Source organism: Chiloscyllium plagiosum, chromosome 5 (genome assembly GCF_004010195.1).
Source record: "Chiloscyllium plagiosum isolate BGI_BamShark_2017 chromosome 5, ASM401019v2, whole genome shotgun sequence".
NCBI classification, from domain to species: domain Eukaryota; kingdom Metazoa; phylum Chordata; class Chondrichthyes; order Orectolobiformes; family Hemiscylliidae; genus Chiloscyllium; species Chiloscyllium plagiosum.
The window spans coordinates 87,109,628-87,125,270 of record NC_057714.1 but is presented as its reverse complement, the minus strand read 5'-3'; the positions used below and the strand labels follow the sequence as shown (position 1 = coordinate 87,125,270).

The 15,643-nt window shown below is 41.2% G+C and overlaps 1 protein-coding gene across 7 annotated transcripts in view; it reads right to left on the bottom strand.

The window, feature by feature from the left end:
* Window positions 1-15,643, bottom strand: part of jcada (junctional cadherin 5 associated a) — a 233,742-nt gene that overhangs the window by 66,807 nt on the left and 151,292 nt on the right. For all 7 annotated transcript variants that reach the window (XM_043690569.1, XM_043690567.1, XM_043690574.1 and 4 more), the window contains one exon: window positions 11,179-11,557. In XM_043690569.1, coding sequence (XP_043546504.1) covers window positions 11,179-11,495 — 317 coding nt within the window. In that variant the 5' untranslated portion in view covers window positions 11,496-11,557. The remainder of the gene's footprint in view (window positions 1-11,178; window positions 11,558-15,643) is intronic.

The following is a 15,643-nucleotide window of genomic DNA, read 5'->3' as shown; positions in this document are numbered from 1 at the left end:
ACTGAGAATTAAATAGCCCAACTTCTCTAGTACCTGAATTGTGAGCAAAACCATCCTATTACTACAATTTAGTTGGACAATCCCTCTTGCCACTAGACCAATAGAAGTCAAACACAAAGCAACTGCAGACATGAGACCTAACTGGGTTTCAAACACCAGGACAACCAGATTCTGGATTAGTGGTGCTGGAAGAGCACAGCAGTCAGGCAGCATCCAAGGAGCTTCACAACCAGAGCCTATTGACCATTAATAACATCCTTGTCTCTGCTGCATGGGGGTTAGATCGAATGTGCAGAATAATAGCAATTTCAGCACACTGCTTGCCAATTCAGCCTTACTGCATCTGTACCGGTGCTCAGTTCAACTGGTGCAGTCATCTTCAATTTTATTTCCTTTCCCTTTTCTTGGAGATACTTTCTAATCAATCTGCAGGGAAGTGTTATTTCTCACCTTTGTAGCAGGTGAGACTTGAACCCAGACCTCCTGGCTCAGAGATATGGACACTACCACTGCATCACAACAGCCAAAAGCTCTGTTTTTTTTATATGCTTTTATATTTTTCCTTTTTGAATATTACACAATTAGTGTTGAAGTGTTGGCTTAATTTTTGCCCCAATAGTCACTTGTAAGAAAATATTGCACGTGGAAAAAATATTTCTCTAGTTTTCCTTCACTTTGTTTTAATGATCTTGTATTTATGTCCCTTGTTATTCATTCATCAATTATTAATTACCTTCTCAAAATATTTCATTGTTTCAATCTGTTCTCCTGTGTTCATGGGAATTAATCTCAATAGCTCAAATCCCTTTTTACAATAAATATTTATTGATTCTATTATCAATATCTGTATCTTTTCCATAGTTCGAAAATGCTATTTATAATCAGATGTTGAGAAGTTCATAAAACTACAGAACCATTGATGTTAACATTTTAGAAGTGGGCCATTCAGCCTTTTGTGTTAGCTCTTTATTCAAAATTATTCCCACCATCTGGTTTTCTCTCCATATTCTTGAATCTTCCTCTTATTTTTGACTTGATTTTATTTATTATTGTCATGTGTACCTAGATACAGTGAGACGTTTTGTTTTGCATGTAGTATAGGCAGATCATACCATTCAAAATGCATTAGGGTAGTAGAACAGAGCAAAGAATCCAATGTTAAAGCTGCAGAGAAAGGAAACAAAGAGCAAGATCAACATTAAATTTAAAATTTGAGAGGTCCATTTCGAACTGAAAATGTGTTGCTGGAAAAGCGCAGCAGGTCAGGCAGCATCCAAGGAACAGGAGAATCGACGTTTCGGGCATAAGCCCGAAACATTCCTGAAGAAGGGATTATGCCCGAAATGTCGATTCTCCTGTTCCTTGAATGCTGCCTGACCTGCTGCGCTTTTCCAGCAACACATTGTCAGCTCTGATCTCCAGCATCTGCAGCCCTCACTTTCTCCTCCGGGTCCATTTCGAAGTCTAACAACAGCACGGAAGAAGCTGTTCTTGAATCTGTTGGTACCTGTGTTTGAGCTTTTGTATCTTCTGCCCAATGGAAGAGGTTGGAAGAGATTATAATCGGGGTCGGAGGGGTATTTGATGATGTTGGCTGCCTTCCTAAGGCAGTGAGAAGTATAGATGGATTGAATGGATGGAAAGCTGGCTTGTGTGATAGACTGGGCTGTGCTCATGATGGACTGGGCTGTGTTCATCACTCTCTGTAATTGCTTACAGCCCTGGGCAGAGCAGTTGCCATACTAAGACATGATGCATTTGGATAAAATGCTTTCTTTGGTGCATCTATAAAAATTGGTATAAGTCTTCATAGACATGCCGAATTTCCTTAGCCTCCTGAGGAAGTACGTATTCACACAGGGGAGGTGGATATTTCTGACTGGGCCAGCATTTATTGCCCATCCCCAGCTACCTTTGAGAAAATGGTGATAAGCTGCCTCTTTGAACTGCTGCAGTCCATTTGGTATAGGTACATCCACCATGTTTTGATTATTAATTTTCCTTTCAAATCAACAATGGTTCTGATCACAGTAATTCCTTGTAACAAATTATTCTGTATTCCAAGAATCCACTATATAAATAAATTTCCATAAGACTTTCTTACAATTTTAATTCTAATGTTATCACCAGCTTCATTACCAACAGCCCAAACAGGACAAATGACATTTTGCCATTTACCTTTAAGAATCCCAGCTTCTGGTGAAGACAGTCTCAGTATCTTAAGTCTCTCGAAATAACTGTAGTTTTCCATCTGTGGCATCATCCTGGTAAATCTATGTTGGATAATGTTGGTGGCTTTCTGTAATAGGTACATGGTCCTATAACTGTAAGCTAACATATTATCTAATCAGTTTTATTGGTAACTCTAGGATCATATACTTGTAACGTACAATGAATAACGTTATAATACAATGATGTGGTTGGATAGTTGCTTTTCTGTACAATATTGCAATATTTAAATTTCAGTCAAAGTCCATCAATGTTCACACTCTGAATGGAGAAAGTGATAACTATTGTCTTGTTACATTTACAGGATACCATTATGACAGGATATTGATGGCTTATCAACCTCAGCTCTTAGTATTTGTTAGACATTTAAGGCTATATCAAGATATGGAGATCTCCCTATCTACTTGATAACAGTGCCTTGAATTTGCAATTCAATTTTTATCGAATGATAGGATAAGATTCAAAGTACTGGTTGCTATTTATTCTTCATTGGATTAGTTTTATGCATGGTCTACCAATTAGCTGTACTTTACAAGTAACAATAAAGTAAAAACCAATCTAGAAACAAAAATCTTACAAGTGCTGGAAATGCCTGTGAACCCCACACACAAGTGACAGTTCACGTAAACATGAAGGTATTCCATGCTTGAATTAAGTACTGAGAAATCTTATTGGAAAACATTAAACCAAGATACTGGGACTAATTATCTTTTCTCATTCAATCTAAGGGAGCTGCTTACATTCTTAAACCAGAAGAATTTGAATGCCTGTGCTTTAGAAAAATATTGGTAACTCTCTCTTGAATTAAGATAAAACAAAGAACTGTGGATGCTGGAGATGTGAAACATGCAAAAACTGAAATTGCTGAATAAACTCAGTGGGCTGAGCTCCTCTCTTGAATTAGTCGCCCAGGACTATACCTTAATACATACCTATTACAAGTATGTTGGCTGCTGTTCTGGAGTTGTTCTTGAGTCAGAGAGTCATAGAGATGTACAGCATGGAAACAGACCCTTCTATCCAACCCATCCATGCTGACCAGATATCCCAACCCAATCTAGTTCCACCAGCCAGCACCCAGCCCATATCTCTCCAAACTGTTCCTATTCATATACCCATCCAAATGCCTTTTAAATGTTGCAATTACACCAGCCTCCACCACGTCCTCTGGCAGCTCATTCCATACACGTACAACCCTCTGCGTGAAAAGGTTGCCCCTTAGGTCCCTTTTATATTTTCCACTCTCATCCTAAACCTATGCCCTCTAGTTCTGGACTCCCTGACCCCAAGGAAAAGACTTGGTCTATTTATCCTATCCATGCCCCTCATAATTTTGTAAACCTTTATAAGGAAAACAGCCCGAGCATGTTGAGCCTCTCCCTATAGCTCAAATCCTCCAACCCTGGTAACATCCTTGTAAATCTTTTCTGAACCCTTTCAAGTTTCACAACATCTTTCTGATAGGAAGGAGACCAGAATTGCACACAATATTCCAACAGTGGCCTAACCAATCTCCTGTAAAGCCGCAACATGACCTCCAGCTCCTATATGCAATACTCTAACCAATAAAGGAAAGCATATCAAACGCCTTCTTTACTATTCTACCTACCTGTGACTCCACTTTCAAGGAGCTACGAACTTGCACTCCAAGGTCTCTTTGTTCAGTAACACTCTCCAGGATCTTATCATTAAGTGTATAAATCCTGCTAAGGTTTTCTTTCCCAAAATGCAGCTCCTTGCATTTATCTGAAATAAACTCCATCTGCCACTTCTCGGCCCACTGGCCCATCTGATCAAGATCCTGTTGTAATCTAACCTTCTTCGCTGTCCACTACACCTTCAATTTTGGTGTCATCTGCAAACTTATGAACTATACCTTTTATGCTCACATCCAAATCATTTATATAAATGACATAAAGTAGTGGACCCAGCACCGATCCTTGTGGCACTCCACTGGTCACAGGCCTCCAGTCTGAAAAGCAACCCTCCACCACCACCCTCTGTCTTCTATCTTTGAGCCAGTTCTGTATCCAAATGGTGAGTTCTCTCTGTATTCCATGAGATCTAACCTTGCTCACCAGTCTCCCATGGGGAACCTTGTCGAACGCCTTACTGAATTCCACATAGATCACATCTACCATTCTGCCCTCATCAATCCTCTTTGATATTTCTTCAAAAACCTCAATCAAGTTTGTGAGACATGATTTCCCACGCATAAATCCAGGCTGCTATCTCTAATCAGTCCTTGCCTTTCCAAATACATGTACATCCTGTCCCTCAGGATTCCCTCCAACAACTTGCTCACCAGCGATTTCAGGGTCATCGGTCTATAGTTCCCTGGCTTGTCCTTAACACCCTTCTTAAAGAGTGGCACCACATTAGCCAACCTCCAATCTTCTGGTACCTCACCTGTGACTATTGATGATGCAAATATCTCAGCAAGAGGCCCAGCAATCACTTCCCTAGCTTCCCACAGAGTTCTTGGGTACACCAGGGGATTTATCCACCTTTATGCATTTCAAGACGTCCAGCACTTCCTCCTCTGTAATATGGACATCTTGCAAGGTGTCACCATCTATTTTGCTACTTTCTATGCCTTCCATATCCTTTTCCACAGTAAATACTGATGCAAAATACTCATTTAGTATCTCCCCTATTTTCTGCGGCTCCACACAAAGGCCACCTTGCTGATCTTTGAGGGGCTCTATTCTCTCTCTAGTTACCCTTTTGTCCTTAATGTATTTGTAAAAACCTTTGGATTATCCTTAATTCTATTTGCCAAAGCTATTTCATGTCCCCTTTCTGCCCTCCTGATTTCCCTCTTAAGTATACTCCTACTGCCTTTATATTCTTCTAAGGATTGACTTGATCTATCCTGTCTATACCTGACATATGCTTCCTTCTTTTTCTTAACCAAACCCTCAATTTCTTTAGTCATCCAGCATTCCCTACCTACCAGCCTTTCCTTTCACCCTAACAGGAATATACTTTCTCTGGACTCTCGTTATCTCATTTCTGAAGGCTTCCCATTTTCCAGCCGTCCCTTTACCTGCGAACATCTGCCCCCAATCAGTTTTTGAAAGTTCTTGCCTAATACCGTCAAAATTGGCCTTTCTCCAATTTAGAACTTCAACTTTTAGATCTGGTCTATCCTTTTTGCATCACTATTTTAAATCTAATTGAATTATGGTCGCTGGCCCCAAAGTGCTCCCCCATTGACACCTCAGTCACCTGCCCTGACTTATTTCCCAAGAGTAGGTCAAGTTTTGCACCTTCTCTAGTAGGTACATCCACATACTGAATCAAAAGATTTTCTTGTACACACTTAACAAATTCCTCTCCATCTAAACCCTTAACACTATGGCAGTTCCAGTCTATGTTTGGAAGGTTAAAATCCCCTACCATAACCACCCTATTATTCTTACAGATAGCTGAGATCTCTTTACAAATTTGTTTTGCAATTTCCCTCTGACTATTAAGGGGTCTATAATACAATCCCATTAAGGTGATCATCCCTTTCTTATTTCTGAGTTCCACCCAAATAACTTAGTCCTACCTTGTCCCTGCCTGCCCTGACTGTTTGACTCGCTTCTGTTCTCAACTGTACCAGTCTCAGATTCATCTCTTTCCTCACTTTCTCCCTGGGTCCCAGCCCCCACCTTACTGGTTTAAATCCTTCTGAGCAACTCTAGCAAATTTCCCTGCCAGTATATTAGTCCCCTTTCAATTTAGGTGCAATCCGTCCTTCTTGTACAGGTCACTTCTACCCCAAAAGAGATTCCAATGTTCCAAAAATGTGAATCCTTCTTCCATACACCAGCTCCTCAGCCATGCATTCATCTGCTCTATCCTCCTATTCCTGCCCTCACCAGCTGGTAGCACTGGGAGTAAAACAGATATTACTACTCTCGAGGACCTCCTTTTTAAATTTCTGCCTAACTCTCTGTAATCTCCCTTCAGAATCTCAAGCTTTTCCCTTCCTACGTCATTGATTCCATTGTGGACAATGATCTCTTGCTGGCCCCTCTCCCCCGTGAGAACATTCTGCACCCTCTCTGAGACATCCTTGATCCTGGCACCAGGGAAACAACACACCATTCTGCTTTTTCGCTGCTGGCCACAGAAATGTCTGTCTGTACTTTGGACTGGAGAGTCCTCTAACACACTTAATCTCTTGGAACCCGACGTACCCCTCGTTGCATTAGAGCCAGTCTCAATGCCAGAAACGGGGCTGTTCGTGCTACATTTCCCTGAAAATCAATCATCCCCTACATTTTCCAAAACAGCATACTGGTTTGAAATGGGGATAGCCACAGAAGGCACCTGCACTAGCTGCCTACCTCTCTTACCTTTCCTGGAGTTAACCCATCTATGTGACTGTATCTGAGACATTCTCCCCTTCCTATAACTGCCATCCATCACATTCTGTTGCTGTTGCAAATTCCTCATTGCTTCCAACTGTCTCTCCAACCGATCCATTTGATCTGATAAGATTCACAACCAACAGCATTTATTGCAGATATAATCCGCAGTAATCTTTAATCTCTCTTTAAACTCCCACATCTGACAAGAAGCACATATCATTCTACTAAAGGCCATTTTTGCTTCTTCACAATCTACAGACCCAGAAAATAATACCGTCTTATTCCTCTACAAAACTTCCCCGATTTGCACCAAGTCGGAACACAATGCTGAATAATCTAAAGTTTGTAAGTACAGGAAATGTCCATATGTTGGATTTTTAAAATTACAGCCCTGGACGAGATTGCATTCGCAAGTATAAGTACTCATAACTTGGATGTCTGTAAATCAGGGACCCCCTGTATTCTAATGCCAGATAACTTACTTTGTTTTGCAATAATTGTATCACCATTGTCATATCACCATTATACTAATGTAAAAGAAAGCTGGAACTAATTGTTATCAGAATCTTTCTCCACAGGGCCATATTTACTGCACACTACAGTCGGGGCTGAGGAACAATGCATCAATCCATCAGCCCATATGGAGTCTGTAAGAAATATATTCATTGAGCATTTTGAGTGCAGTAGTGTGATTACTTTGAGATTCTAGGCAACAGAATACATCAAATGATGGCAGCAGGTGCCTGCATGTAAGTCTAAAGCAATTTAATTGGATTTAAGTTTGAATTAAATTAAGAGAGACATCAAACTTAATCAGTGCCAGAGAAACAGAAAGAAAAAATTATGTGAAATGTGGGATGGTCCGATAATCATGGGACTGAGCTTTGTGAGAAGCTCCAACTGACCTCTGTAAACCATAAGGAGAAGGGGATGACACTGAAGGTTGAAGGCAATACACTTCTTAAAAGGTGCCTCCTATCAGAAACAACAAAGATCTAATACAAAAGCAGAAATTGTTGGTAAAACTCAACGGGTCTGGCAGCACCTATAGGAAGAAAGCAGAGTTAATGTTTCGAGTCCAGTGACTCTTCTTCAAAACTGATAGCAGTTAGGAAAAAAAATTGGTCTTATCTGGTACAATTGTACCCAGAGTACTTTGATAGGGCTGCTTACTTTGACAATTTTGAATATCACAACACTCACGATCCAGCAAAGAAACCAATGATTCCTCTCCCATGTAAATTACTAATAAAACTAAAACAAGACCACGAAAAAATTAAAGAAAAGGTGATCCCTGAAACAATAGAGCTGGATAAATTCCACTGTGTTGAGAGAGAACCTAAATAGACAATTAAGAACTTGCAGGAAGATCTTAATCAAGGTAAGGATTCACTACCCTATTCCAACACTGGAAGACAGCGTATCAGCACTGGCATGGTCAAATGTTTTCAGCACGCACTCTGCCAGGAGTATCTCCTGGAATGTGAAGTCAAATGTGAAACTTTCCTGCTGAAAACATTCAACATTTTTTTTGCTCAGTACAAATTCCTACATCTACTGTTTAGTTTTAAAGTGAGCCAGGTTGTGTATCAGCAGAGTAGGTAAGACATACGGGTAATTGGCATAGCTTATGAAATCAATATCGGAGAGTTATTTGCTCTGGCAGCACTGTGTATCATCACAGATGGTTTCAGCAAGTCACTTTCTACGTTGAGAGAGAGGGCAGAAAAAATTATAAATGCAGAGGATGTATCATCCTCAGCCACTCTCCCATATGTAATAGTTGGATCAAGAGCTGCATTAGTTCAGGCCTTTAGCAATTTGGTTGCCTGCCCTTTCAGTCATTGATTAACATCTTACATGGGGCGGGGACATTATGAAAACAGAAAACATATTGGAAATGAAACAAGATGCAAAAGATTGTTCTTGTCCTTTTTATTGCCATTACTGCAAATAACTAACTTTGCAAGTTTGAACCCAGACATCAGTGGGGATGTGGAAAGCCTACAACAGCTTAGAAATTTGCATTACTTAGTAGAGTTAATTTTATGTCAACTTAATAGGTGGATTATCATGGAGGAAGGTTTAAAAACAATGGTGAGACCTGGAGGCAGAAACTCTGCCTTTTCCCACTGTCTCTCCTTCCATTTTAGACAGATCTAGCTGTCTTTACATGGTGGAGTGGGGTAATATCTCACACAAAGGGAACTGAACTCAGCAGAGTCATGTGCACTTTATAATGAATTAAAATGGACCCTACTTGCGCTCAAGCAAAAAGCCTTAATTCATAGCATGGGTGTCAAGAATTGACAGAGTACATGTAAATTCTCTTGAAGAGCCGATAGCAGTCTGTTATGTTTCCAAGATCACTACTTTTTTGATACCCATAATTTAAAGAAATAAAAAGGCTCCCGCTGTCAGTGACAGTTTAAGAAAACCTCCATTGACTGCTTTGATTGACAGTACATCTGGTGTAGATTAGAATAAAATATTTGCTCAGTTTCAATAGGGCATTTTTGTCTACATTTTCCAATGATTATTTTTATGTCAATTTGGATAATTGACTAAGTTTCAAAGGCTACACTTATCTTAGGAGGAGTCTGCATTCATTGTTGACAGTGTAAAGAGGCAATTCTACGATTGTCTTTGATATGGTGTCTGAATAGAGTTTTGAATTTATAAATGGAAGCTTTGTCACTGTTATGATTGCATAATTAAGAGATATATTAGATTTTTTGGAAGTTTTGTTTTGTTTTCACATAATGTCTGAACTTTGCCCATGGTGAATACTGAATGCGAGACTATGGATGTGGCTTGGAGCGTGTGACAGGCACTAGAGGTGGGTGAGCAACAGGCATGAGGGATGAGGGGAGAGTGTGGGGTCCATGGGGTGCATGCATTGGTGTGGATGTGACACTGGGAGTATATGAAGGGCTGTATGATGTGAGTGAACAGTGTGACGGATGAGCACCAAGGGACCTCAAAGGTTGTAAAATAGCTGGGACAAAGCCCTAGAGAACTGAGGTGTGCATTTTAACTAGTTTGCCTCAACACTCGCCCACCATCTTTTACCAACTTCCCTTTACTTCCAGGATCAAATGCAGACTTTATCATGCCCCTGCTCCTCCTCCAGCCACACCCCTCTACAAGCTAAAAGTATACTGATCGAGGTACGTTTTCCTGAGCTGTGTCCGGGGAATCTGGATATTTGTCAACTTGAACTACTTGCCTCAGAAAGGAAAAGATGGCCTGTGCCTCCCATAGCATTATATTTAGAATGAGAACAGCCCGGGCTATATACCTCTCTAAACAGGCTCATTGCCAGAGAAAGGCCCAGCCTGACCTTTTCGGCCATTTACCAATCCCACTGTGACTCTGAATTACTTATGGGTCAAAGTATTATTTAGTTATTAGTTATCAGGTATTGAAGGCCGATAGATCGGCTGTGAGTACTGCTCCCCCCACCAATGGTTTGTTGCTGGCCCTGTCCTTCAGGCAGTTAGACTACACTCTGTCATTTCAGAGAACTGGAAATGCCCAGTTACTTCCTGTCAGTGTCTTTATAAAGAACAGGGAGGTTGCAGGAATACAAGCTCCCAAAACCCATGCTCCTAAGTTGTTTGGTGTTGGGAATGGTTTTGGGAAACCAGCATGATGGCAAACGCTGATCATTTTATGTCCTATCCATCTCTGTTCCAGACCCTGGTGGGCCCCAAATGGTCTGCCTGCAGAGATCATACACTAGTCCTATAGATCTGAATGATCTAGCAAGCTTTACATGGTGTACTTACCCATGAAAACATGAGAGCAGTTAACCTGATTGGAAACATTTTTCCAATATCATGATATTTTTGATTCTATGGGTTGTGCCCTTGCATCCATTCGCAAGTTGATTTGTGCACAAGTTGGAATAGCACGCAGGACAATATGATGTAGCCACTCATAAGTACAGGAAACGGTTCATATATTGGATCTTTAAAATTAAACCCCTGCATGGGATCACATTCCTTAGTATGAGCAATAGTAAACCGGACATTCGTAAATTGGAGGCCACTAGTATAGCAATTAAAAAGTATAAACTTGCAATGGTACTCACAATCCAATACAATTTGTGACAATGATTTAAGTGATGGTCACCAAATTGCTTTTTACATTGTAATAGTTTTCTTTAGGCAGTATGGACAGTCGAACTACCACAAACACCATTTCATAAAGAGCCCAGCACTTTGTTTCTGTAATTGCAATTGCTATTGATGTTAAGTCATTTGTAATGCTTCCCCTAAGCAACAAGCAGTAAACATCCCTGTAAAATATTTCACAACTTCAAAATAAATCCAACTTAAATTAAGAAGAGAACAGCACTGGAAACCATTGAACAGCTTTCAGAGAATTTATGAAACAAAGGTAAATTCCACTTAATTCTAATGGCGTTCAATCTAGTACAGGTGACCACATATGCAATGAACCCAGTTGTTCAAGCATTCTTCATTACTGTATAGGAGAGCATCAGCACATTACATCACACCATTCTGATATCTGCTGTAAAGGCTTTTTTGTTTCATTTTGCAACAGCTCGTTAACTCACCATGCTTCCCTTGTGGCAGACGTGGGCAAACGCTGCACATCAGCACAGCAGCTGACACCAGCCTGTCTTCTTGCACTCCTGTCCCTGCCCTCGCTGTCACTGTAGGAGCCCTCCAGACTGCGTGTGTGCCTGCTGGCAGAATAGGCCCCAGTGTCGGTCTCATATCCATTCACTGTTCCATGGCTAGGCTTGTTCTCTCTCCCTTCGCAACGGCAGCTGGTGTAGGTGTTCTCATCGGAAGGCAGGGGTTTGTCTTTTGAACTTTTCTTTGGGGGTTGATAGCCATGAGAAATCAGGAGGTCCTCCACACTGAACATATTGCTACTGCTTCAGTCACAGCAGGTTGCTCTGGGACAAAACCATGCTGCAGAAGTCATCGCTGTATGTATTAAAATAAAAGGAGAAGCAGAATGTAACTCTCGAGACGATTGTTCATTATTTTATCCATTAAGATTCACAGGTCAATAAACCTATTGCTGACATTATCAAGCTTCAGTTTTACTCCGTTCACTTGCCCTTGTATTCTCTGGTCTGACAAACCAATTTGTAACGCTGAACTGCACACGCTCAGAAACACACTATAAATATTTTTGTACCATTTCTCCCCAGATAATATTTCTCTGCTTTTTAGCCAGAGGCAGCTGTGGAGAGATGCTGACTCAGTCTGTTGGCATCAGCGTCTCATATTTTGACAACAGCATTTAGGTCTTAATCGGCATTTCAAAAGGGGGGATCTCATTTGTGTTATCCAAAGGCTGCAAGCTAAAAAAAAATTCCATGCATGAGAGCTCCTACAATCTCGACACTAAGCCACTTATTAAGAAGTATCAATGTAGCTCTTATATTTTATCAGTGTTTAACATTGGAACAATTTATCAAGATACATAGGTACCGTATACACAGCTGCCATTAAAATGTCCATTGAGACTGAGCACTACTTTCCACTGTGAAAATGGTTTGCTATTAATGCTACTTTGCAGAGGTTATGTAAAGATTATAGATTGCCTGCCATCTGTATATTTTTGATCAAATCTGATGTATATAGGTGGGACTCCTGCAGTCCTACTGAGGATAGTTTTACAAGAAATTGGCAATGTTCTGAGTGATCTGTTGCCATTGAGTGATATAAAAGGCCGATGTTATGTTTGAACAATGATTACACTGAGGCAGTTCAATGAGATTTAAGTATTAATAACAGTTTTCTCTGCCTATTAAAAGCTTGACCATATTACGTGGATTTTACTTAAAAAAAACTCCAGGCAGTCTCTGATCTGCTATGCTCTGTGACTGACTCCCATTCTCAGTTTGGGGTATATGGTACCCTAATACATCCAAGTGCCCTGATGTGTCCCACCTTTCGACAGCTAAAAGACAGATGTTTTGGAATCATATTTCATCTTAACAGCACACTTTCAGTCTTGAGAAGGGCTCCCATCATTTCTCTTGCTCCTACAATGCTCAGTTTTCTATCATTCCCTCCAAATCTATCATTTCTAGTTGGTTGGGTGTGATTAAGGGAGAGTTTCTTCAGGAAAGTGTCTCATTAAATCTTTGAACTGTTAAGGGACAGAGCTTTCAACTCCTCAAAAGTAAATTCCCTAATTCTGCTAGGAATGTGTTAGTGTTGATTGCTGACGTCTGTATACTATGGTAATGCAAACTCAAAACAGACTTTAGCAGTTTTGTTTTTGGTTTCAACGTGACAATTTACCCACTCTAATTCTTCTGTGGGATCAAATCGTGGCCATAAGCTCTAAAGCAGTTAGGACTTGCCTCCCGGTCTAGGGATAGGGACACTACTACTGTGTTACAAGAGGACCCCAGGATAGCTACCAGTTGCCTTGATATTGTTTGTAGTACAGTCAGTTTTGAGACTCTTGACTTTAAAGGTTGATGGAAATTCTTTTGTCCTGGTTCTTTTCAATGGTGGCTGGCAGTATTCAAAGTAAGAATGTATTTTTTCCTTATCTTGAGATGTATTGCAGGGGTATGTCATGGCTTTTGTGAGAGCTATAACCTTCACAGATTAGGGCATCAGGTCACTAAGACACACAAACCAGGGTTAAAGTTAGCTTTTTCCCTCGTCCCTGTGCATTTTTGACAGGGGAAAACACAAAATACCTCATACCAACATTACTATCATTTTTAACCATTATGTTTCCACTCTGAGATGATCACTGGTGATTAAAGTTCAGTTTGTAGTGCATCTTTCCATTTGAAACTTCTTTGACATTTGCAGGTGTGACATTCCAGAGTTAGATTTACGCCTGGAGACATTTTTGTTGCATTTCAAATTTCAATACTGGTCATTAGGATAGGAGACGGTTTTGTGGGCGGCACGGTGGCACAGTGGTTAGCACTGCTGCCTCACAGCGCCAGAGACCCGGGNNCGGTTTCCTCCCACAGTCCAAAGATGTGCAGGGTCAGGTGAATTGGCCATACTAAATTGCCCGTAGTGTTAGGTAAGGGGTAAATGTAGGGGTATGGGTGGGTTTCGCTTCGGCGGGTCGGTGTGGACTTGTTGGGCCGAAGGGCCTGTTTCCACACTGTAATCTAATCTAATCTAGAGACAATTTCCTGGGATATTCTGAGTTGGTGATGACATTGATAGCCTGTCATTTTCAGATAGATGCATCAAACTCTGCAGACTCAGTTCTGGGTTGAGAGTGTGGTACTGGAAAAGCAGGTCAGGTAGCAACCAAGGAGCAGGAGAACCGACGATTCAGGAACGATGAAGGTCTCTTGCCTGAAACACAATTCTCCTGCTCTTCGGATGCTGCCTGACCTGCTGTGCTTTTCCAGCACCCCACTCTCGACTCTGATCTCCAGCATCTGCAGTCCTCACTTTCTCCTAGTTTCAGTTCTGGGCCAACCCTCCATATCTCAGTTGGAGCAGCACCATCGATATGCAAAAAAATGAAGAGAGAACTTAGTGAAGCGATAACCCAGGAGTCCTTGCTTGCCAGAAGCAGCATACAATAGACAGAGTTAAGTGATCCCACAACCAACAGATCAGATTTAAGCTTTGCAGTCCCGTCACATCCAGTCATAAATCGTGGTGGACAATTAAACAACTAACAGGAGGTGGATACTATATAAATATCCCCATCCTCAATGATGAGGTATCTCAGCACATCAGTGCAAAAGACAAGACTGAAGTATTTACATTTATCTTTAGCCAGAAGTGTCAATTGGATGATTTATCCTAAGGTCCCTGGCATCATTCAATGCCAGGCTTCAACCAATTTCATTCATTCCACATGATATCAAAAAACAGCTGAAGGCATTAGATACAGCAAATGAAGTGGGCTCTGACAACATTCTGGCAATGTTACTAAAGACATTTGCTCCAGAACTTGTCATCCCATAGTTCCTAGGAGTGATGACAACCAACAATCTGTCCCCGACCTCCCACATAGATGCAATGGACATGAAGGCACAACAACGCCTCTTCTTCCTCAGGTGGTATAGGAAATTTGGCATGTCCATAAGGACCCTCGCCAACCTTTACTGGTGCACCATTGAAAGCATTCTAACCAGGTGCATAAAGGCCTAGTACAGCAACTGCTGTAAGAAACTATAGAAAGTTTGTACACAGCCCAGACTATTGCGGAAGCTAACCTCCCATCTATGGACTCTATTTACACAGCTTATTGTTGCGGAAAGACGGAAAGGCTGCCAACATCATCAAAAACTCCTCCCACCTTCGTAATACTCTCTTCCAACCTCTTCCATCAGGCAGAAGATACAGAAGCTTGAACACACACACCAACAGGGTCAAGAACAGCTTCTTTCCTGCTATTATTAGACTTCTCAGTGGACCTCTCTAATTTGAAATCTAACATTGATCTTGCTTTGTGCATCTCCTGTGCAGCTGTAACCTTGTAGGCCTCACTCTGTCTAAATACCCTATGATCTGCATGTCCTTGTTTGCTATGATCTGTCTGTACTGTTCGAAAAACAAAACTTTTCACTGCACTTAGGTACATGTGACTACAATAAATCAAATCAAATCAAGGTCAAGCTGCTCCAGTACAGCTAGACATTGGCATCTACCCAACAATGTGGAAAATTGTCGAGGTATGTACAATGCACAAAAGACAAGATAACTCCAATCCAGCCAACTACTACTCCATCAGGTATTCTCAATCAGCTGAAAAGTGATGGAGTTTAGATCAGAGTGGTGCTTGAAAAGCACAGCAGGTCAGGCAGCATCCGAGGAGCAGGAAAATCAATGTTTTGGGCAAAAGCCCTTCATCAGGAATAGAGGCAGAAAGCCTCCGGGGTGGAGAGATAAATGGTGGGGGGTGTGGGGGAGTAGGGACAAGGTAGCAAAGAGTACAATAGGTGAATGAGGGTAGGGATGGAGGTGATAGGTCAGAGGGGAGGGTGGAACGGATAGATGGGACGGGAGATCGGCTGGTAGGACAGGTCATGAAGGGAGTGCTGAGGTGGAAGGTTGGAA